This window comes from Giraffa tippelskirchi, chromosome 13, assembly GCF_054371585.1.
Source record: "Giraffa tippelskirchi isolate mGirTip1 chromosome 13, T2T-mGirTip1v1.2.pri, whole genome shotgun sequence".
NCBI lineage: Eukaryota > Metazoa > Chordata > Mammalia > Artiodactyla > Giraffidae > Giraffa > Giraffa tippelskirchi.
Genome location: NC_137287.1, coordinates 16194308 through 16217330, shown reverse-complemented (window position 1 = coordinate 16217330; position 23023 = coordinate 16194308). Strand labels below are relative to the sequence as shown.

General features: G+C 48.4%; 1 protein-coding gene and 1 long non-coding RNA gene across 39 annotated transcripts; one reads left to right on the top strand and one right to left on the bottom strand.

Moving 5' to 3' along the window:
- On the bottom strand, nucleotides 1-11717 carry ATXN2L (ataxin 2 like). 38 transcript variants are annotated; one of them, XM_081553235.1, is made up of 24 exons: nucleotides 11271-11717; nucleotides 9748-9784; nucleotides 9477-9533; nucleotides 9316-9387; nucleotides 8792-8942; nucleotides 8292-8416; nucleotides 7366-7457; nucleotides 6713-6913; nucleotides 5740-5915; nucleotides 5470-5580; nucleotides 4727-4921; nucleotides 4567-4638; nucleotides 4261-4331; nucleotides 3773-4068; nucleotides 3624-3693; nucleotides 2981-3127; nucleotides 2783-2855; nucleotides 2499-2689; nucleotides 2023-2152; nucleotides 1813-1934; nucleotides 1453-1665; nucleotides 1061-1304; nucleotides 752-911; nucleotides 1-508 (listed from the first exon to the last, which is right to left on the bottom strand). In XM_081553235.1, the coding sequence occupies exons 1-23, from the start codon at nucleotides 11570-11572 to the stop codon at nucleotides 757-759; spliced, it is 3303 nt and encodes a 1100-aa protein (XP_081409361.1). In that variant the 5' UTR covers nucleotides 11573-11717; the 3' UTR covers nucleotides 1-508; nucleotides 752-756. The 38 variants fall into 38 exon arrangements, with proteins under 38 accessions (XP_081409361.1, XP_081409373.1, XP_081409375.1 ...); XM_081553247.1 differs by having other exon boundaries at nucleotides 1-639; nucleotides 752-788; XM_081553249.1 differs by having other exon boundaries at nucleotides 752-788.
- Nucleotides 11718-11887: 170 nt separating this feature from the next.
- LOC145531270 (uncharacterized) lies at nucleotides 11888-22677 on the top strand. The gene is made up of 2 exons (XR_014072299.1): nucleotides 11888-12314; nucleotides 22305-22677. It is a non-coding gene; the product is annotated as an uncharacterized LOC145531270 (long non-coding RNA).
- The last annotated feature ends 346 nt before the right edge of the window (nucleotides 22678-23023 follow it).

Here is a 23023-nt window from a genome sequence, read left to right as displayed (position 1 = left end):
AGTTAGTTTAAAATTTTATTTTTTTTTAATTTTTTTAAATATTTTTATGTAATAAAAAGTAAAATCCTTGTCCAACCATCCTTGCGGGGCATGTCTGTTTCTCTTTCGCAGGTGACTCAAGTTAATAGGGAAGAAAGAACAGGGGGCCCAAGATTATAAATAATAGAAAATAAAAGATCTTCCGTCTCCAGCGGGGAGGGGGGGATAGATGAGGACGGGAGGGCAAGATGGGGTGGGGATGGGCAGGGGCAGAGCAGGAACCCCCCCACCCCCGCTGGACCCTGGCCCTGCCCACTTTGAGGCCCTTCCCATTCAAGGTGCTTGGCAGGAATTCCCCAGCTCCCCAGGGGCGGGGAAAGGGGGTGGGGGGCTGGGACTGGTCCGAGCTGCTGGGGGAAGAGACATAGATCACTCTTCCCTCCACTCATGGAGGTCTCAGGTCGCGGCCAGGACAATCTTCAGTTCCCCGGGGGGTGGAAGGGGAGCTGCTGGGAGGGATGAGATTGAACTGGTTGGAGGGGAAAGAGAAGAGAGCAGGAGCATTAGAACCCAAGCAGCTGTCCCTTCATCCAATGCCGTCCAGTGTGGGGTGTGGGGGGAGTGTTGGTAGGAGCGGCCGCATCGAGGTGTCTCATGGGGCTGTCAGAAGCACAGATCAATCGCCGTTTCCCCGTGAGCCAGAGCCCTTCCTCACGTGCCCAGCTCAGCCCCCCACACCCCAGCCTGGCCCTGTCTACTGCGCTGACCTTACCTCGGCTAAGTCAGGAGACAGTCGGGGTCACTGAGAGCTGGGGAGGCAGTGGGGAGGGGGGCTGCTGGATCACAACTGAGCGAGGACGGAGGGAAGCAAAGGACAGAGCCAGGAGCAAGCCCCTGGCGGCGGCGACTGTGGCTTCTGCCCACCCTACATACTTCACAGACAGGTGCAGGTCGGCAGGCGCCCTGTGGGACAGCCCTGCCTCCAAGACCCCTCACTCCCCACCCAGAACCCGTGCATCCTGCCCCACCTGCAGCCCATCAGCTCTTCCATGCCAAATACCCCCAGCTAACGAGAACTCACGAATCCTGTCATCGGCTCCTCCTGGAAATCCAGGCGCCTGGCCAGGCTGCTCACCTTGGGGGTGTCCGATGTAGGGGTAGGGTGAGGGTGTGGAAGCTGAGAGTGCAGGCACCCCACTCTGGGGCACCGCGCCTTGGGGGGGGCCCCCATGGCTCTGGGGTGGGTGCAGCAGCATCACCTGGGGCGGGTGGGGAGCCCCAGGGTGAGGGGGCGGGGCTGCTGTGATTCCAGTTTGGACATGGGCCTGCAGAGAACAGAAAAGGAGCTGCGGGCACCACGGGAGCTCCACACAGGCTCGGAGAACCCAAGGCAGCAGCACAGAGTGAAAAGGTGCACCGAGGACTTCAGGATGGGGCACCCCACAGCTCAGGGCAGGTGGCGTGGGCTCTTACCTGGGTAACATGGGCCATGTTGGTGAAGCCGTGGGGCAGCTGCTGGTGGGCATGGATGGCATATACAGCGGCTGGTTGGGGGAAGCTGCTCTGAGGGGACTGGGCAGAAGGTCCCGGTGGCAGAGAAGGCGGAGTGCCTGTCAGGGCCCCTGGGTGGTACAGGTTCTGCTGCGGCTGTCCACTGCCCAGGTGTGGGGCCTGCCCCGCCTGGTGCTGTCATCAGGGCAAAGTCAACGGTGAGTGCCACTTCCAGTACCACCTCTGACCCCCAGGTTCTCCCCGCTAGGGAATGACCCCGAGTCCTAGTCCTCTCAGCCACCCATTCCTGCCCCACCCACGTGGGTGCCCCATAGCAGGCACCTGGACAGGACTGGGGGCCGCATGCTGGGACGGCGGCTGGCTCCCAGTAGGCGTGGTGGCCGGCTGCGGCTGGTGGGCATGGAGCTGTGTGGCATGGTGTGGATAGGACTGGTGAACGGTGGCTACAGCAGGAAAGGGGAAAGAATCAGTGACAGGCACCCCGGAGGGGCTGAGCAACACAGCCTGGGTAGGGGACAGGACAGAACTCACCATAAAGGGCCTGGGGGGTGGGCTGCTCTGCAGAAGGGTACTGAGGGGTGGAGGATGACACGATGGCCTGGGGATGGCTCCCCGACGTCAGCATGCGTGGGTTGCTTTGAAGCATGGGGGCAAACACCGGCTAGCGGAAGAGGAGAGAAGTGGTTGGCCCAGCAGAGGGCTCAGGAGAGTATCCTGCTGCTAGACAACCCGGGCACAATACTACTCTGATCTCATCATGACCACCTTACTTCATATTCACAACAACCTTACTGAGTAGATGCTACACTTTACAGAAGGAAAAAACAAAGGCCCCATAATCCACTGACTCCTCAGAGTCCTACTGCAGCCAAGGCTGAAGCCCAAGTTGGACCCCACCACCCAGAACTCTTGCTGGCTTCTCCTGCCAGCTCCTGAGTGTGGGAGGTAGAGGAGGCTTGTTAAGATGCCAGGGCTCTGTACCCAACCTTCCTCCCCGCCTCAATCACCTGCGAGGGGTAGTGGGCCATGGGTTGCATCATGGCAGGCTGGCCTGGGAACTGCTGCGGGTTGTAGGGGATGTAGGAAGAGTAAGGGGTAGCAGCCACCAGAGGTGGACCAGCAGCAGCAGCGGCGGCCTGCATCATGGGAGGGGCGGAGGCTGGCTGGTGTTGGTCTGAGCGCTGGGGGGGCAGGGAGCCTGCGGGTGGGGGGAAGATGGTGCAGAGCTCAAGCTCCATCTGCCAGCAGGCACCGGCCGGCGCCGCGGACGGCCCCTCCTGACCCTGCTCACCTTTGGTGCCCCGGTACTTGCCCTGCTGTCCAGGCACTGAGTTAGACACAGGATATGGATACATCTGAGGTGCCTAGGGACCAGAACACAGGCGAGGCTGAACGACTTGCTCGTAAATGCTCAGGACAGGCAGGACTTGGTCCCTCTGGCAGCCCAGTCACACCTCTTACCCTGGGCCCACCCAGTCTCTCCTCTCACCTGAACAGCTGGTCCCATGTGGATCTGAGGTATGTAGGAAATGTACTGAGGGCTATAGAGCCCACTCTGGCCTGCTGTCAGCACCGGGATGGAGGGAGTTGAATGAGTCCGGGGCCCAGGAGAAGTCGGAGTACTGGTGGATTTATTCTGTAAGAGGCAAAGGAGGACATGCACAAGGTATCTTAATGACTTCCATACCACCCTCCTCGCCCAGTCAAGGGCATCCAGAGCGCTGTGCACCAAACATATCCTACACTTTATCTTGGTTAAACCTCACATCAACCCCCAGGAGATGAGCAATCTTAAATTACAGGTGAGGAAACTGAGGCAGAGAGGTTAAGTGGTTCATCCAAGATCACAAAGCTTGCAAGTACAGCGGTTCAAGCGCAGTCAGTGGGCCCAAATGAAGCCCATGCTCCTAACTGCCAGACTCTGACTCCCCTTGAACCAAATGCCAAGTCCCAGTGAGGAACCCGTAAGTATCTGTCAGATACTTCACGATCCCCAGCCAGCCACTGCTAAGACCTGCTTCCTCAACTGCTGCGGTCCTGACACACTTGTATAACTGCTCCTCACTCCCCCCAACAACCAGCTCCCAAGTCTCCTCACGGAAACCCCAGCCCACATTCCCGTCCCATCTCACCACAGAGAGCAGGGGCTTAGTGGGATTGAACTCCTTGGCATTGGGGTTCAATGTTGACTTCTTCACTTGTCTATGAGAGAAAAATGGAGTAAATTCTCATGGCCTGCCTCTCGTCACCAGACACCCGCCCAGCTCCCCACTCCACTCACTCGGCAACTGGGCCCTCATCCTTGTCATCTCCCTTGATGAGGCCCACTGGGGGGCTGCCAGTTTGGTTTGGGCAAGGTGGGGGAGGCTGCTCCGGCCCCTCGGCAACCCCTGCTGGCGGCAGGGATGGTTTGTCCTCCTTGTCTGATACTGATTCGGCCTTAGAGGAAACAGGAGACCCCAGGGGCTCTGAAGCCAAAAGACCATCCACCTCCTTCTCCTTCCCTTTGGCCTCCTCTTTCAGGATCCGTGGAGGAAAAGGATCCAAGTTGGTCTCAGGGGAGCTACTGGGCTGAAGCTAGAAGGACAGAAACACACAACATAGAGAGTACTCTCCTATCTCAACCCCAGACCCACGTTCCTTTCTTCATCTTTGCGCGCTCTTATCTCTCAATGCCACCCAGTGCCTATTCCATAAACCTCTCCCCCGACCCCCCCACCTTCATTCATCTTCCTGCTAACATCCTAGTCACTCCCACACTTTGCTTACCTTAAACTGGGCCCCAAACTTTCTCAGTTCTTCTAGTTGAAAACGCTTCTGTTCGTTCTGAAGGCCAGGGACTATGAGAAAGAGCAAAAAAGAAAACACACCTTTTTTTTTTCTTGAAGATGGCTACACAGCAACCCAAAGAACAAAGAAACCAAGGGAAAAAAGCTGAGCTTATCAGAACCCTTAACGTTAGGATCAAAGTGCTGATACACGTCATTCATTTCTGAATTGCACCACTTCCCTACCTGAAATGCTCGCCTAATCAAAGGGGCACAAGACCCTGGCAGGAAAAACAACAATCCTCACCCTTCCCTGCAATCCGGGACAACTCCTGGGACTCCAACGTCCTTCCAGGTTCCTTGGCCGGGAGTTCTTTTACTGAGCAAGAAAGAAGAGACACATGAAGGCCCTTCTGTCCAGAAGCACACTTCCCACTGTCCACAGTCTCCCATCAGGTGGCTCTTACCATCTGTGGGGGCCAGTGAGATCTTTGGAGAAGCTGGGGAAATGGAGCCCACTCCAGGATCCCCAACTGCTGATGTCACTGGAATGGAAGCTGAAGAGGTCGGTACTGCTGAGCCGATGGGAGGCTCAGGACAGGAAGCTGAGATTGGGGCAGGGGCAGCTGATTTGGGAGAGCGCGGCGGGTACATCCGGCCCACTGGAAGAAAAGGGAGAGTGATTTGTGTTGGTCACTGCTGGTCACTGAGCAGTGAGTACTAGGGACTCACCAGAAACACCAAGGAAAGTTTATCTACAAGGTCACAAACCTAATGTTTAGAAGGGCAAAGCCGGTAAGGTAAGCAGGTAAAATGGCCTCATGGGTACCATGAAAGACTAGAATGCTCCAAGGGACAGTCATGACTCAGTTCCAGCCAACCAGAGCTATACAGCAAGACAGGTTCTGTGTTGGCAAAACTTTCTGTATTTTAAAAGAAATTAGACATTTTCTATGATTTCTCCTCCCTTAAAATTAGTTGCCAACTAATTTATACAAAAGGCACCTGCCAGCCAGATGCAACGCATGGATTGCCATGCTGGAATTTCTCCCTGAGGGAAACTGAAAAATTCTTTCCTAAAAAGCATAAATCTAAGCCTCCAAAACAACTTTATCTTGGAACTCTCCCAGCCCAGCATTCTAACAACTGACATATTTACACCCCTATCCATTCCTATCCTTTCCTTCATGTAACACTGCTGGAATCTTACCTGCAGGAGGAGGTGGAACAGATGCTTCTCCAGAAGGCCTGCTGCTGGGGGAAGACAGAGTCTTGGCACCTCTCAGAGGTCGCTGGGCCTTAGGGGACATGCGGGAAGGGCCTATTTTTTTTTTTTTTTTTAAGATGGGGAAAAAAGAGGCAGAGTTCCTGCTATTACATGACCATCAATGCACCTTCCATCCAACCCACCTAAATCCTTTTCCTTGCCACCTACCACCATCCCCTTCCCTGCCACCAACAAGTCGGCTTCCTAACTCACCTCCATTGATACCACGTGCCTCAGAACCTGGGCCAGGGCTGCTATTGTCAAGATGGTGAGGGCCACGAGGTGGCAAAGAGCTAAGGCCAGGCCGGCCGCCCCGAGAACTACTGCAGCGAACGCCTCCCCGGGGACCTTCCCGAACTCGCTGGGGTAGAGGGATATACTTTCCCTCCCTGGGGGAGAGAGTTCAAATAACATCAAGTAGCCACAAAACACACATTTTCCAAGGGTGAAGCCATCCTTAAAGTCCACCTCCTGCCTCAATGCACACACACACAAATACGCCTGACTTCAGCTCTCTGCACTATTTCCCTTGAGAAACTGTCCTGTGGTTCCAGAATTATGACCCTACATTGATTGCAGCTACCCCTGACCAGACCAAAGCAGCCAGTGCTCCATAATCCTACCCTCCTCCTGACCTACAAGACAGATAGTATCACATTGTGGTTTAAGGTACAATACACTTTGGTTTCCTTTTCATAAAAGGAGAAGTTAAGACATACCTAGGAATAAAAATGCAGGAAAAAAAAAAAATAGAATATGGGGAATTCCCTAGGGGTAGGACTGAGCTTTCAATGCTGAGGGCCTAGGTTCCTGGTTGGGGAACTAAAATCCTACAAGTTGCAGAGTGTAGCAGAAAGCAAAAAAAGGAAAAGAAAAAAAAAGTATCAAAAATCTCGGGGAAAAAATCTGTCTTAATCCCTAATCTTTAGCCTTGTTACTTCAGACAAATTAATAGTTCTAGGCCTTAGCGTCCTAAACCCCAAAATTCAGAATAACTATGTATTAACCTATATGACTGTGAGGCTTCAACAAGAGTATATAACAAGCTCTTGGCCCTAACCTAAACCGAAAAATTGGGAATAACAACATATTAACCTATATGATCGTGAGGCTTCAACAAAAGTATACACCAAGCTGCCGGCCTAAACACTGAGCCCCACCCAGACCAGCCGCCCCCAGCAATCACCTGGCTGCCAAGCTGGGGCTCTCACGCCCTGAGCCCTGTCGCTGAACTGCACTGTGCTTCTCCTCCTCCGTGCGCCCATCATCATTCTCCATGGCGATCCGCAGGCGGTACTGGGGGCTCGATTCAATCTCTCGGGCCAACTGGGCAGCACGCAGCTCCCGCTGACGGAATTCTTCTGAATTGTCCTTCTCTAAGGGCACCCTGTGAGGACCACCGCCACCCGAGGCCCACGGGACAAGAAGGGGAGAAAGGAAGACGTTTCTATCAGTCCTATCACCAGCTCAGATATGTGGGTGTTTAGACCCTCAACAACTCAGCATACACTGATCTGGCATGTAGCAGGGTCCTAGGCAGAGCAGCAAAGCATCTCTCTGAATCTGAGGGACACTGAGACACACGTATAAATTTGTTAAGATTTTACGGGAAAAGTATGGACAAAAAAAGCAGTTAATTCTACCCATGGAATCAAGGTTATGAGAAAGAGAAAAACCTTTGCAGGAGGAGTTCACAAGGCAGATCAGGAGTGGGGAGAAGGCAACCCAGACACCCAGAAAAACATGTACAAAAAGCTATGTTCCACCTAGAGACCTCCCTTCTGTTGATGACCCCATACCTCAAACTGTACCACATGGGAAGTACCAAAAGACACTCACGTGTAAGAAGAGAGACTGCTGTCATAGGTGGTCTTTACACCATAGTTCTCCTCATTGAACTTGAACATTTCGTTGGGGTCCCATCCATTAGACTAGAGGAAGAGGGAGAATGTTTCAAAGCCCAGCAAGGAAAGCAATAATAACCAATCTTTCTCTTCCTTCAGGTTGAAAGATTAAAAATCGGACCAAACCAAGAGTGGGAAAAAAAGGAACAGGGCTGATGGAAAGGTCACCTACTACTACTGACTACAGCACAAATCGGCAGTTTCCGAGACAAAGAAGTCTTTAGGACCTACCATCCATTTCCAGATTTATATCCCAGAAAAATTCTGACCTATGTGCATGAGGATACACATTCTAAAAATTCAGTAAGGCACTATTTTTAATACTAAAACAATGGCCCAGAAACACCAATAAAAGGAATAAACACAATTTACTGTGTATACACACAAGTATACACATGGAAACGGCACAATACGTTTAGTTAAAAGCAATGACTAGAATCTATATACTAACATGAAAAATCCAAAAATAGGTAGGAAAAGCAAATTTTAAACAAATTACTGCAGTCAAGTAACAATTCACTGACAAATTTTAAATCACAGTAGTTGTTTGGAGGAAGGGAAATGGGCCTATACAATACTCAATCTCATCTATCTCTTTTTTACCTCAGGCTGGAAAAAAACTGATTTGAAGCAAATTTTAACAGTTATCTATTACTGATAGTAGAAGAACGGGTATTTCTGTTTGAGCATGTTCTATACCTTTCCACTGGAATCTGACTGCCATCAACAGGCAACAGTAAAAAGACTTCTCCCCTGCCTACCCCAGCAACTCTTGGGTCCAAGAATGATGTCACTGTCAACAACCCACACTTCAGCAGCAGAGCCCCCCAGCTCTAGGGTTCTCCAGCAGGGAGACTGTACCATGTCAGATTCCAGGTCGTAGTCATCACTGTTGCTGTCGCCCCCCTCCCAGCGCTGAAGCACCTTCTCTTTGTGCTCCCCATTCACTTTCGAGTTCATGGCAATGGCTGAGTCAGTGAACTTATCTGTGAGGGTAGATTGAAGATCAGGAGTCAGGTGGTATTTCATAGCCTTCTTTCCAACACCCTTCCCACCACAGAAGCAAAGAAAAGCTTTTGTGTGTCATAGTTTGGGGGTGCAGGGCAGCATAAAAAGCCTTGTTCCAAGAGTTCAAAAGAGGCAAGGAGTTGACAACAAAGCAGGGAAAGTATGAACCACAACACAGGCTGGAATTCACCCCACTGTATCTCAGACATTAACACGTTCTCAAGAAACAAATTCCAGTCATCCTCCTCAGAAATAAAATGATAAAGAACAGGAAGGAGGAGAATCAGATCATCACATTCTCTGCCTTCTACTCAAGAACTGGGTCTGACACAACAGCCTGCACCAATAAATACCTTTAGTAGCATAATTGAAGTCGACATTTCGGAAGTGGACAAGCATAACATCACTAGGCTTAAACACCATGGTGTCCACTATGTCTTCCCGACGAGGGCCACCTGCTGGCTCTGATACCTTCCGGTGCACAGCGTCCACTGCCAATTCAAACTACAAAAGTCCCATTTCCCAACAACCAAGGGTCAGTATTAAGAAACGTGAAGACAAAAATATGACTACTTTTAATTTTACCCTTTCTAAACTTTCCCCAACACCACATTCTCACGTGCACTATCTTGTCAACATCACCCACGGGATTCAGCCAAAGCCCCAAACTTAAAACTTCACATCAAAATACCCAGCCCTCACATTTCAAACCCACATCTTTAACTGCATGCAGCACTATTCCGACAGAGGCCTACAAAAACAAGGATAGCCACCATATTGTCCAAAACCACTCAACTTTGCATCTTCAATGAACTTATTTCATTCTCTTCTTTCTCCCATGAAACTCCAAAAAGCAAGCTAATTTGAGTACACTGACCTTTGAGCTCAGCGTCTTGAAGATACCTTCATAGGTGGTACCGTTCTTCACCTTTACATCACAAGTGGAACCCTGAAAGAGCAGGGGGAAGAGAACAGAAGAGTGCCTCCAGCAAACCGACGCATTACATTCCTCAACCTAGCAGTAAGGGGCCCACTTACCACAACAGCGGTAAGGAAATGCAGCATTCTGGAATTGTTGTAGACACCCTCAAACACCTGTCAGTAACACAGGAGAGAGACAAAAATAAAGAAACGGCCAGTCAACACCTTAACCTCCTTCACAATGTCCACACTCCACTCATAACCACCTGGTACACGTGGGATCCTTGCCCTTTGGAAGGCATCTACTTCTGCACCTAGTCTGCCCTCTATCCCCACATATGTATCTTGTAAGTATCTGTGCCTTAGACAGGGGAGAAAAGGCACTCACCGGTGACTGTGGAGGTCCCTTTCCTGTGCTTTGTCCCCTATAAGAGAAGGAAACAAGAAACTAGTTATTTAAGTACAGTCAAGCCCTCTTATTCAACTGCTTTCAAAGGACTCTATGGAGGACCACATACTATGCAAAGATGATGACTTAGGCTACAAATCATTAGCCAACAGATTTTCAAATTCTCACTTCAGAGAGGAAGAAAAATATTAAAAGCCATTTCCTCCAAATACTAATAAAATAGGTCCAATCATCCACGTCTGTCAAATTGCTTGAAAAACCAATTCAACACAACGTTTCAGCAAGAGGGCCAGGGCTGCATGGTTTCAAATGACAAACCTTACGATATTCGACAATAACCCACGCCAGATATAACAGTGGAAGCTCAGAGAACGCAAATTTTGAACTACCTAGCTCAGGTAAATTACCTCCCAAACAGGAAAGACCATCATTTCCCGCAGCCTTACGCCCAAACTAGGAGTGAAGGTACTCCCTCTACAATCTACCCTTCTGCACTTCTTCACTCATTCAGCCTGTTACCCACTCTGGGAGGGGTCACCAATCACCCAGTAACCCTGCTTCTCGCTGGCTGATGTAACCGGCGGTTGAAGAGGGCGATCAGGGGGCCGCTGGCAGGGCTGGGGGACAGCGCAGCCGCAAAAGCTATCCACCCAGAGGCCTCGCCCGGTCTGCGCCTGCGCACTAAAGCCCACAAGCTCTTCAAAATCCCCCCCATCCCGCGATCAGAGCCCACTGCGCCTGCGTGTACCTCCACTCTCAAATCTATAAACCCACAAACAGAAGAAACCGAGTCGGGTATCCACCACTCATCCAAGAACACCAGGCGAACCCGTCCACGAACACTCCCAGCCGCTGCCCTATATGTTACCCGAGGCTGGAGAATGGCCGGGTCATAAGACACAGCATCCGCGCGCACGTACGGGAAAAGCGCGCGCGCACGCGCTGGAGGTTCCCAGCCTGCAGTCCTCCCAGTCCCTCCTTCCGTCCCCCCGCCCACCCTGCTCCCCTCCTACTGGCCAGACTGGGACGGGAGGTAGCAACTCGCTCCCAAGTCCCTCCCTCCCCATTGGCCAAACTGTGGGCCGCGCGCCCCCCTCCATTGGCTACGGCCAGAGACCCCTTCCCGCGGCTGACTCCCCATTGGCTGAAGACGGGAACCGCGAGACCCTTCGTGGTAATGGAGCCGGGGACCCCGATCACCTCTTCACCCCCCCAACTCCTCGTTCCGACGCCGCCGGCGGGATGCGCCCTGCCTACCCTTAGGGCCCAGGTCCCGAGCCCTGACTACGCTCGCAGAACTGAGCACGGCCCCTGAATACCCCGGTGGCCACCAGGGACCCTCTTCCTCAGACCTGTTAGGACCTGAGGGCCCACCCCCAGCTTCACGGGGCTTTCCCACTCTCCCTGGCGCCCTCAAAGGTTGCAAGGCTAGAAGTCCGCCTGGCGCGGTGTACAGGTCTCGGCCACCTCGGCTCTATCGCCCGGAAACCCACCATCCTCACCTGGCGCTGCCGATGGCCGCTGTCCCTGGCCTCTCCTGATGCTGCTGCTGCGGTGGCGGCGGTTGAGGCACCAAGATGCCCTCGGCTCCCCGACGGAGCCCGCTCCCGGCAGCGGCTGCAGGCCCCAGGCAGGGGGAGGCGGCCGCAGGAGGTCCTGGGGGAGCCGAGGTGGAGGCCAGGGGCCCCGGGAGACCGCCGTTGGGCGGGCTGGTGCCCCCGGGAGGCCGACGGGCCACGGCCTGTTGCGTGGGGGGCGGCTGCTGGGGCTGGGAGGTCTGTTGTGGCGGCTGAGGCTTCAACATGATGGCAGCGTCCGGAAGGGGAATTAGGGGGAAGGGAGGGTGAGAGGAGGCCGGGGCTGGGCCCCCGCCGGAGAGCGCGGGAAGCGAAGGGGACTGGGAAGCTGGGGACCCGCCGTTGGCGGGCGGGGGCAAGCCCCGCGGAGTCGGGGGTGGGTAGAGAAGACCGCAGCGCGAGGAAGCACCGCGAAGCGGAAGGGGAGGGGGGTCTCGCAGGCCAGAGGAAAGCGAGAGGGCGCAAGCCGGCTTGGCGCGCGTGCGCGTCGCCGGGGAAAGGGGAGGGGGAGGAGCGCGCGGGCTGGAGCTCCCGAAGGGGGAGGGGCGGGGAGGAGGGAGCGGCGGCCCGAGATGCCCGCGCGCTCCGGGGCGGTTAGCTCCGGGCGGGAGAAGAAAGAGTAAAGGTGAATCTCGCGCCCCTCGCCTTTGGAGTGGGGAAGGAGCAGCGCGGGGCGCTTACGCGCGCCAAGGACTTAGGGTCTCTAGGTCTCAGGCAGTCTTGAAGACTGCCTGCCGCTGTCGCTTCACAATGAGCGTGTGAAGCGCTGGGGGTGGAGCCGAAGAAGCAGAGAGGAAGGAAGAGCCGGCCGCCCCGCCTACGCCGGCGGCGTAGCGTCGGGATGCCTCCGCAGTAGTGTGAGAAGTCACGACGTAGCGTGAAGTTCTTCCGCCATTTGAGGGCCATGGGTGGAGTCTTGAGTACAAAAAAAGTCCCGGCACGAGAACTGGTACTTACTTTAGGCTTGTGGTAGGTTTCATGCGGACTTTATCTGCTTTCCATAAAAGATTGATAGGCACTAATGTTATCAGTTTGAGCATGCTGATCTTTGGCGATAACTCTATACCTAATTCTAAATTATTTTAATGATTTTCAACCTAATGGTTTCTCCATGCCCTAGAATGAACCCTTAAAGTGGAAGTGGCAACTGAAAGTGTAGTCGCTCAGTTGTGTCCGACTCTTTGCGACCCCATGGACTGACTGTAGCCCGCCAGGCTCCTCTGTCCATGGAATTCTCCAGGCAAGAATATTGGAGTGGGTAGCCTATCCCTTCTCCAGGGGTCTCCCACATAGCAGGCAGATTCTTTACCGTCTGAGCCACCAGGGAAGCCCAGAATGAACCTTAAACTGTAGTAACAAAGAGGCTGAAGACCAGAGTTCCTAGGGTCTAGTTCAAAATCCTCCACCCACCTCTACAATGAAAACACATTTCAGTCATTCAAATTAGTTGGGTATTTAGGACATGGTACTTCCTGGTGGCTCAGACAGTAAAGAATCTGTCAGCAATGCAGGAGACCCGGGTTTGATTCCTGGGTCGGGAAGATCCCCTGGAGAAGGGAATGGCAACCCACTCCAGTATTCTTGCCTGGGAAATCCCATGGACAGAGGAGCCCGACAGGCTGCAGTCCATGGGATCACAAAAAGTCGGACACAACTGAGCGACTACACTTTCTTTCTTTAGGACATTAGACTAGGTGCCTTGGATATAACTATTAATAATTAAACCACTTCCTACCCTCAAGGAGTTTAAACTAGCGGTGAATTCAGACAGTTAGATTTGATCTATTAGGTGAAGCACAGGGCCCTAAGAGTGACACCTGCTTCAGTGTTGGGTGATGGATTTCTAGGCAGGGGGAATAGGACATGACAAGGTAAAAGAACTTCAGCATGTCTGTAGTATAAAATAAGAGGAAGGAGGTTTTAAAAATAGAAACTGAAAAGATAGGTAACCTGGGACCATTGGGGAGCCTTTTTCAGAAAATGAAGAGGACAGATTTGCATTTTTAAAGGATTACTCTTTGCAAGGTGGAGAATGGAGTGCAGAAGTGATAGGTCTTAGTCCAGGTGAAACTTTCAATATCTCAGTCTCTCTTTCCTCCAGGCGTTAGCATTGGAACTCTTCCAGCTCACAACTCTCCCCTGAACATTCACACACTTAGCTAAAAGTCTGCCTTACTTGAGAAGTGTTCCTTCGCCCAGCCTCACTCCTAGTTTTGAGATTTTGGGTTCCCGAAACTGCTGTTTGGCCAGTAGTTTCCCCCCACTTTATTCTGTGAACTCTTTTCATTATGTTTTACTGCTGGTATGTGTGCTCAGTCACTCAGTCGTGTCCGACTCTTTACGACCCCATGGACTGTAGCCCGCTAGGGTCCTCTCCCCTGGGGATTCTCCAGGCAAGAATACTGGAGTGGGTTGCCATGCCCTCCTCCAGGGGACCTTCCCAATCCAGGGATCAAACCCAGGACTCTCATGTAGCAGGTGGATTCTTTACTGTCTGAGCCACCAGGGAAGCTGGTATCTGCTCCCTAATGGTTGGGATCTTACTCTTACTCACTGCTCCTTCTGTGTCACCTGGCATGATGCAGGCAGTCAGTTAAATACCTGTGAAGTGAATAGATTCAAGTGTTATTTTGAAGACCATGTCTCCTGGGTGTCTGAATAACTGTCCAGCTTTTTCCTGGTATTAACTATACCACGTGGTTCGGCATCATTATGGGCGCTCCGGTCTCCCCACTCACATACTGCTCCCACACTCGGTTACGTTTCAGCCCATTAAACTCTAATTTCCGCAACCTGCCTTGCCCTTGTTCAACTCTGCCTTTGAAAGTGCTGTTTATTCACCTAGTTCTCATTATTCAAGCTCAGGTGTTAGTCCTTTTGAACAACTTGTTATTGACTCTCTCCTCTAAGTTCCCAGAGCACTGTGATGGTTGTTGCTGTTGTTTTTTTGTATGTATGATTTCCCTTTCTATTGCAGCCTGAGGTCATTAAGGTCAGGGGCGGTATTTTACTCATTTCTCTCTCCTTCCTGTCTAGCTCAGTGGCTGGCACAGTCATTCAATAAGTTGATAAATGAATGAAATATTGTCATCTTATCTCAACATTCAGAAAACTAAGATCATGGCATCCGGTCCCATCATTTCATGGCAGATAGATGGGGAAACAGTGGAAACAGTGGCTGACTTTATTTTTCTGGGCTCCAAAATCACTGCAGATGGTAACTGCAGCCATGAAATTAAAAGACGCTTACTCTTTGGAAGGAAAGTTATGACCAACCTAGATAGCACATTAAAAAGCAGAGACATTACTTTGCCAACAAAGGTCCATCTAGTCAAGGCTATGGTTTTTCCAGTGGTCATGTATGGATGTGAGAGTTGGACTATAAAGAAAGTTGAGTGCCGAAGAATTGATGCTTTTGAACTGTGGTGTTGGAGAAGACTCTTGAGAGTCCCTTGGACTGCAAGGAGATCCAACCAGTCCATCCTAAAGGAGATCAATCCTGGGTGTTTATTGGAAGGACTGATGTTGAAGCTGAAACTCCAATACTTCGGCCACCTGATGCGAAGAGCTGACTCATTGGAAAAGACCCTGATGCTGGGAAAGATTGAGGGCAGGAGGAGAACGGGACGACAGAGGATGAGATGGCTGGATGGCATCACCGACTCGATGGACATGGGTTTGGGTGGACTTAGGGAGTTAGTGATGGACAGGGAGGCCTGGCGTGCTGCGGTTCATGGGGTTGCAAAGAGTTGGACACGAATGAGCAACTGAACTGAACTGATACACAATTTAGAAATGATAAAGACTTCCATGGTGGTTCAGTGGCTAAGACTCTGAGTTCCCAATGCAGGGGGTACAGGTTCGATCTTTGATCAGGGAACTAGATCTCACATTGCCACAACTAAATGTCCCAAGTGCCTCAGCTAAGACCTGGTACAGCCAAATGAATAAGTACTTTTTAAAAAGAAAAATAGTATCACTGTGATTTACTCTGGAGTGATTTCCAGGATATATTTTAAGTGAAGAAAGTATAAAGAATGCTTCCTTGTGTGCAAGGAAGAAGGGGAAATAAAACAAATGTACCCACAGATTCTTGCAAGTAAGAACAAGAAGAGTAAACCAAAAACTAATAAAATCGGGCACCCTTGGGGGTAGGCGAAAATGAAGGTTCCTCGGTTGTTGCGTTACGTCCCTCTTGTTAAGGGAAACAACAGAGCCCTGAATGGGGAGAGGGAGACACTTTTTTGAGCCTTTCTTATAGTTTTGGCTTTTCAAATAATGTTAATGGTCAACATACTCAATTAAATCAACAAAAACAGAGTACCTAAAATCTGAATACAGATGTAAATAAATGAAGCCAACTCTATTGTAGGTGAGTAAAAATAACACCCTGAAGGGCAAAACAGAAAAAAATGGAGCTAATTCAAGTCACTTTCAAGCACCTGCTGAAGAAAAAAAAATATCTCTACACTTTGACTTCTTAAGTCGGTTTGTTCTAGTAAGGGCATGGCAATTCTGAAGCTATTTGGAGTGTATTGTAGGATTGAGCACATGAGTAAATGTGCAGGCAGGTTGGGCCCTAGGGTTCTCGCTGAGGAAGTATGGAGCAGCAAATGTGGGATGAGAGAAGTGAGCAAAAGCAGGGGATTGGAATGGAAAGCAACAGTATAAAATTTATAGGAGGGATTTCTGGTCCAGGGGCTAAGACACCATGCTCCCCCAATGCAGGGGACCTAGGTTTAAACCCTGGTCAGGGAACTTGATTCCACATGCTGCAACTAAAGATCCCACATGCCACAACTAAGACCTGATGCAGCCAAATAATATATAAACAAATTTTAAGTAAAATAAAATTTATGGGAAAAAATAGATACACTGATATTTACAGAAGTTCCCAGATCTTGTTTTCTAAATATCCCACAGAAACAAACCAGGGATCCTTGAAGAAAGTAAGTGCTAAAAACATTTATTGGAACATCCCTGATGGCTCAGTGGTAAAGAATCCTGCCAATGCAGGAGAATAGTTCAGTCCTTGGTCTGGGAAGATCCCACACATTATGGAGCAACTAAGCCTATGCACCACAACTTCTGAGCCCACGTGCATCACCTACTCAACTGCTGAAGCCCGTGTGATTTAGAGCCCCTGCTCAGCAACGATAGACCACTGCAATGAGAAGCCCTCGCACCACAACTAGAGAATAGCCCCTGCTTGCCACAACTAGAGAAAGTCTACCTGTAGTAACAAAGACCCAGCACAGCCAAAAATAATAAATATAATAAAGTTTAAAAACATTTATCAGGGCATCAAAGAGCCATAGCAGCCATCTTGAAGAGGACAAATCTGGCACAAGTGGAGCATTAAAACAAATAAAAATAGTAAGTGATTATAGCTCATTGGTGGCTTCCCATGTGGCACTAGTGGTAAAAAACATGCCTGCCAATGTAGGAGACGTGAGATGTGTGTTCGATTCCTGGGTCAGGAAGACCCCCTGGGGAAGGGAATGGCAACCCACTCCAGTATTCTTGCCTGGAAAACCCCATGGACAGAGGAGTCTGGCAGGCTACAGTCCATGGGGTTTCAAAGAGAATTCCATGAACCGAGGAGCCTGACGGGCTACATTCCATAGAGTCGAAAAGAGTTGGACACGGCTGAGGGACTTAGCACGCATGCATAGCTCACTGAATAAAAGAAGAACCCATGAATCCGTACTGTTAACGTATAAATGTACATGCCTATAAAGCTGAGAAAAAAAGAAATGTAGAAATGACTGTACTTTTCAAAACTGTCCATGGCATGAAACACAAAGGCTGAGGAACTGTTTCAGATTAAAAGAGGCTAAAGTGACTAAAAACTAGATGAATTACTTGATCCTGGCCTAAATCCTGAACAAAACTGCTATAAAAGACTGGGGAAATTGATTAATTTGGAATATAGACTATGAAGTGCTACATGCAGATAAATTTCCTAAATTGTGTTAACTCTGTAGATGTGTTAAAGTGTATTATAGGCAAAGGAACATGACTTATGCAACCTACTATTAAATAGTTCAAGTTATGGGACTTCCCTGGTGATCCAGTGATTAGCATTCTGTGCTTCCAAGGCAGGGGGTGAAAGTTTGATCCCTGATTGAAAAACTAAGATTCCCCCATGCCATGTGGTGCAGCCAAAAAATAAATAATTCAAGTTATAGATATTCTTTATACACACGCAGAGAAAATGATGAGGCAAATTGCCAAAATGTTAGTTTGTGAATCTGGGTAAACATTATGGTTCTTCGCAGTAGCCTTTTAATGTCTCTGTAAATTTGAAATTATTTTAAAAATAATGAATTTACATGTAATTAAGTAAAGTTATTTGATACCCCTAAAGTCAGGGAAAGGAGTGAGAATAAACCATCTAATTATATATACTAAACACTCATAAACTGATGAATTAGGTGAGGAGTTTGTAGCTCATGAGAGTCCTTAGGCAGTGCCCCAGTGTTCACTGCATTTTATTCAAGTATATCTGGGAAGTTAAGGTTACAGGGTAAAGAATCTGCCTGCCAAGCCAGAGATGTGGGTTCCATCCCTGGGTTGGCAACATCTGAAGAAGGAAATGGCAACCCACTCCAGTATTCTTGCCTGGGAAATCCCATGGACAGAGGAGCCTGGTGGGCTACAGTCCATGGAGTCACAAAGAGTCGGACATGACTGAGTGACTAAACAAAGACAACATCTGGGAAGCAATTCCAGTTTGAGATTCAAGGGTTACCTGACTCCATTGATACCAAACAAAGAGGCCATATTCCCCCTTAAGACTTGTCAAGAGAGTGGTTGGGGCAGCAAGAGACATTCATTATGATTAAGTCCAAACTCGACTACATCTCCCTGACACATCCTACAGAGGAAGTTTTCCTTCACAAAGGCTTGAATGTTTCCCCAAAAGAGGCAGCATCTGGTAGCAGAAGAAATAAAGGGTATGTCCCAGGAGACAAGAGTTCTGGCTCTGCCTTTGTCTCATTAGCACTAATGAAGGGCTGGTAATTGGACTTCTGGGCCCCCCCCCCCATCTCAATCTGTAAAAGGAGAGGCTAGATTAGAGGAAGGATCCCACTCTCAAATTCCTGTATGAGATGGGTGATACAACAGAGTGAAGCAAAGAGGCACCATTAAACTGGAAAGCACGTTCCCTATCTAAAAGGGGTGCCTACTTCTCAGCTTCAACCAACTTCTGCCAGTCAGGGATGTATCCTAGTGTTCCCAGAGATCTCAATTAAAAAAAAAAAAAAAAAGGACCTCCCTGGTGGTCCAGTGGTTAGAAATCTGTCAACTCGAGGGACATAGGTTTGATCCCTGGTCAGGGAACTGGATCCCACATACTGCAACTGAAAGATGGCGTGTGCCACAACCAAGATCCAATGCAGTCAAATTAATTAACTTTTTAAAAAAAGCATCTCTTTCCTTCCACTTCTAGGATCTGGCTCTCTTTGTCTCCCTTGACCAATCTCTCCTGTTTATCTCTGTCCTGAACATAGCCTCAAAGATTGAGCTCATTTGCTCCCACAAATCCAAGCTCACCCCTTCCATCTCCTTCTAGGAACCTCTCCATTCTTCAAAACCCATCTCTCTCTCTCCCATTGCAGTGTCTGGCCCCCAATCCCTTCGCACTTTCCTGGGCTTTGCACTTCAGTATTTGCCTATCATGTTTTCATCTCTCCCTCACCTTCCACTAATCCAGAGAACTGTGGGGTCCAGCACTGGGAGCTCCAGCCGATGTGATCATAGGGACTCTGCTTCCAAGTCCACTGCAACGACAGGAACTCAGTTCTCTGTGGCATCTCTTCCTTGTCCCCTCCATCTGCTGCTTTTCAGATCTTGGAGACTGGGATATGTAAGGATGCTAGAGTAGTTTCTCCTTCAAAAGAAACAATTTCCTGGGATTTCCTTGGTGGCTCAGTGGATAGGAATCCACCTGCCAATGCAGGGGACATGGGTTCGATCTCTGGTCCAGGAGGATTCCACATGCCATGGAATGCGCCTCACTACTGAGTCTGTGCTCTAGGACCCAAGAGCTACAACTACTGAGCCCATGTGCTGCAGCTTCTGAACCCCGAGCACCTAGAGCCCGTGCTCCACAACAAGAGAAGCCACTACGATGAGAACCTGAGCACTGCAGCTAGAGAGTAGCCCCCGCTCACCGAAACTGGAGAAAGCCCATGCGCAGCAATGAAGACCCAGGGCAGCCAAAAATAAAATAAATTTAAAACTTTTTAAAATAAACAATTGCCTAATTTTCTCCTCTCCCTGTCTAGAATCCCAGGATTTCCACAAGAAAGGCAGCAAGGTTGCCCCGAACCTCTCAGTCCATGTCATCGTGGTGGCCGTGTTTATTTCCTGTCTCATTCTGGCCTCTTCACCTTGCTCCTTCTCTACCCCAGATACATCCGTGCTTCTTTAGATGTAGAAAATCACACAGCCAGGGCAGTGATGCTCAGCAAAATGGTCCCGATAGTATCCCTCTGGTTCATCATCACCCTGAAAACCCTGTCGCCAGTCTCCTGACCATGGAGGATGGAAAAAATGGAGTCAGTTTCCTGAAACCTCTGGAGCAGACTCTTCTCCCCAGAAACTTACTCACTTATTCCAAGGAGAAAGCCCTTCCCCTAGCTAAGTATTCAAATCCTTTAGAAATGACCCCTCTCTTGAGTATCCACCAAATCTCTGTCCAGTTTCTCTTTGATGTTGGCTGGGTGAACCCACATTCAGGAACATTCCCTGTCCAGTCCTGAAGCCCAGACTTTTCTCCATGAACACCCTCTTCTGCCTCTCAGACCTGAGTTCATTCCTGCAGTGCCCTCCTGTCTCTCAAGCCCAAAAGGCCACAGGCTGACTTAGAGTTTTTTTCACTCACTTCCCCAGGTGCCTTCTGTTCTCTTTTCTGTCTGCTTCCTCTTTTCTGGTTCTCTGCCAACTTCTACCTTCTCTCCTCCTTCAACCTTTCCAGCTCTCTTTTAGTTGGACTCACTTCATACCCATGTCCCTTATCTCCTCACTTCTGTATTCCAAAACTATTTCTTCTTTCCAGCGATAACCGTCTAGTCCATCCCGTTTCTCATTCATTCATTCACTTATGCATCAGCATTAATGAAGTGTCTATTATACGCCCACAACCAGAGCAATGAAGGGTGGATTTGAAACTGAGAGGTAATACATTGATAACAATCAACGTAGCCACCTTTTTGGCTACTCAGCTTTTGTTTACTCCCCTCCTTTTTTTTTTTTTAAACACATTAGGGCACCCATACCACTGTTTTCACAATATAAAATACAGCTAGCCTTCATACAAGTGAAGTTCTTTCCCGTTGCCTAAAAGGAGGGAAACATCATTGTATAACTTGCTGATTATATGAATTACTCCTCAAAGTCACAATCCTCCAGAATATTCTACTACCTAAACACTAACTATAAAGTTAACCCCCAACAACTTGTATAAAAATAAAAATGAAGACAGAAAAAGAAATTGGCTAGCATATACAAATAAACATGTGGATATATTAAGGGAAGAGAAAATATGCGAAGCTTCTACAACTGTCATTTCTGTAGTTGGTCATGAGGCTGTAATTGATAGGGATTCCCAAGTGGCTCAGTAGTAAAAAATCTGCCTGCCAATGCAGGAGACTCGAGTTTGGTCCCCAGGGCGTGAAGATCCCCTGGAGAAGGATACGGCAACCTTCTCCAGTATTCTTGCCTGGGAAATCACATGGACAGAGGAGCATGGCAGGCTATAGTCCATGGGGTCTCAAAAGAGCAACTAAAGAACAACAACATTCCAAGTTTAGGATCCAGTTCTTTTCCAAACAGTGCCCAGAATCACATGTAAGAAATTTGTGAAACTGAATTTAACTATCATTGTAATTCATCAACTCAAATAATTCATTTTTAAAACAGCGTAATTGAGGTATAATTAAAATACAATAAATTGTACAAAGTGCAAAATTTGGTATGTTTTGACATATGTATACAACCATAAAACTATTATCACAATCACAATAGTGAACATATCCATTACCTCAAAAGTTTGTGATCCTCTATCATCTCTCCCACCTGCCCCTCTCCAAGCTCTCCCATCCCCCCAAAACCACTGATCTGCTTCAGGTCACTATAAATTGTTTGCTTTTGCACCCTCCCCCCAACCAGTGCCATTTGGCATTTGGGATCTTATTAATAGTTCCTTGACCAGGGATCAAACCCGTGCCCCCTGCAGTGGAAGCACAGAGTCTTAACCACTGGACCATCAGGGAAGTCCTAGTTTGCATTTTCTAGAGCAGGAGTTGACAAACATTTTCTGTAAAGAACCAAATAGTACATATTTTAGGCATTGGTGGGACAACAGGCAGAAATGAGGATATTATAGGTACTTGTGTAATGAGAGAGAAAAACTATTTTTTACTTGTCAGATTAAAAATATAATAACACTAATTGAGTACACTTTTTATAATCAAGTCTACTAATGGAATTTTTTGTGTAACATTTTTAATTGGGGTTCAAAGTGAGTGTTCTCTATCATCAAAATCTTTCACAAATATTTATGTTTAATTCAGATTTTATAAAGATATATGTATTCATTTGGCCTTACGGGGTCTTAGTTGTAGCACTCGGGATCTTCTTTGTTGCAGCGTGCTAGATCGTTAACTGCAGCATGTGGGATCTAGTTCCTTGACCAGGGATTGAACCCAGGCCCCCTGTGTTGGCAGCATAGAGTCTTCACCGCTGGACCACCAGGGAAGTCCCTGTAATGGCATTTTTAATCTGTGTATTTCACACAGATAGGTACTGCCAAATACAGATATCAGTACATAAGCATACTATTTGAGCATATTCATCATTTGGAAGGCACGAATTGTACAGAAGAATTCTGTTATGAGTTTTCTCTTGATATTTGTTTTTTAAAAAAAATTCTCATTATTTTCTTTTTAGCATGTCACAATACTGCAGATTGATCACTGCCAATGGAAGGTTACGTGAAATTCCCTCAATCACACAGTTCAATGGATTTTGAAATACGGAAATTTCCTCTGTACTGCCCATATTAAAGTCCTAAAATATGCTGCTGAAACTATAGTTTGAGCTTGCAAAACAACTGCTCTTACAAATTGGTGTGAGAATGGAGATCTTTCTGCTTCTTGTTTTAATTTTTGACATCGTCTGTAGAATGCAGTTTGACATTACTTGTGATTCCAACAATGCTGTCATTGAAATTACTTTACAACATTATAATGTATGTATATAAGTGCTATTCTGCTTTGTAATTTTAGGTTTAATTCATTAATAAACACTGTCAAGTCTGCAACATAGCTAGTTACTAAAGTCATTCAGTGTCGGGTAGCAGTATTTGAGTGTGCTTATTTCCATTCAGGAAAAATTTCAATCTAAATCCCGAGTTCAAAAAATCACAATGAAGTTTTAGCGCTGCTAAGACATCAAACTGCCATGTGGTAGGTTAAGACAGGATATTTAGCTTCCATTTCTAGCAAAAATTCATGATGGCTAAGTCCACAGGAGCAAATGAAGTTCACAATAGACAGTGCTAGTTCCATATCATGTAACAGATTCAAAAACTTCTGAAAAGTATCTGTTGATGAATAACACAGTGAATAATTACAGGCTTTAAATACCTCACATTTTCACAAGCCTTC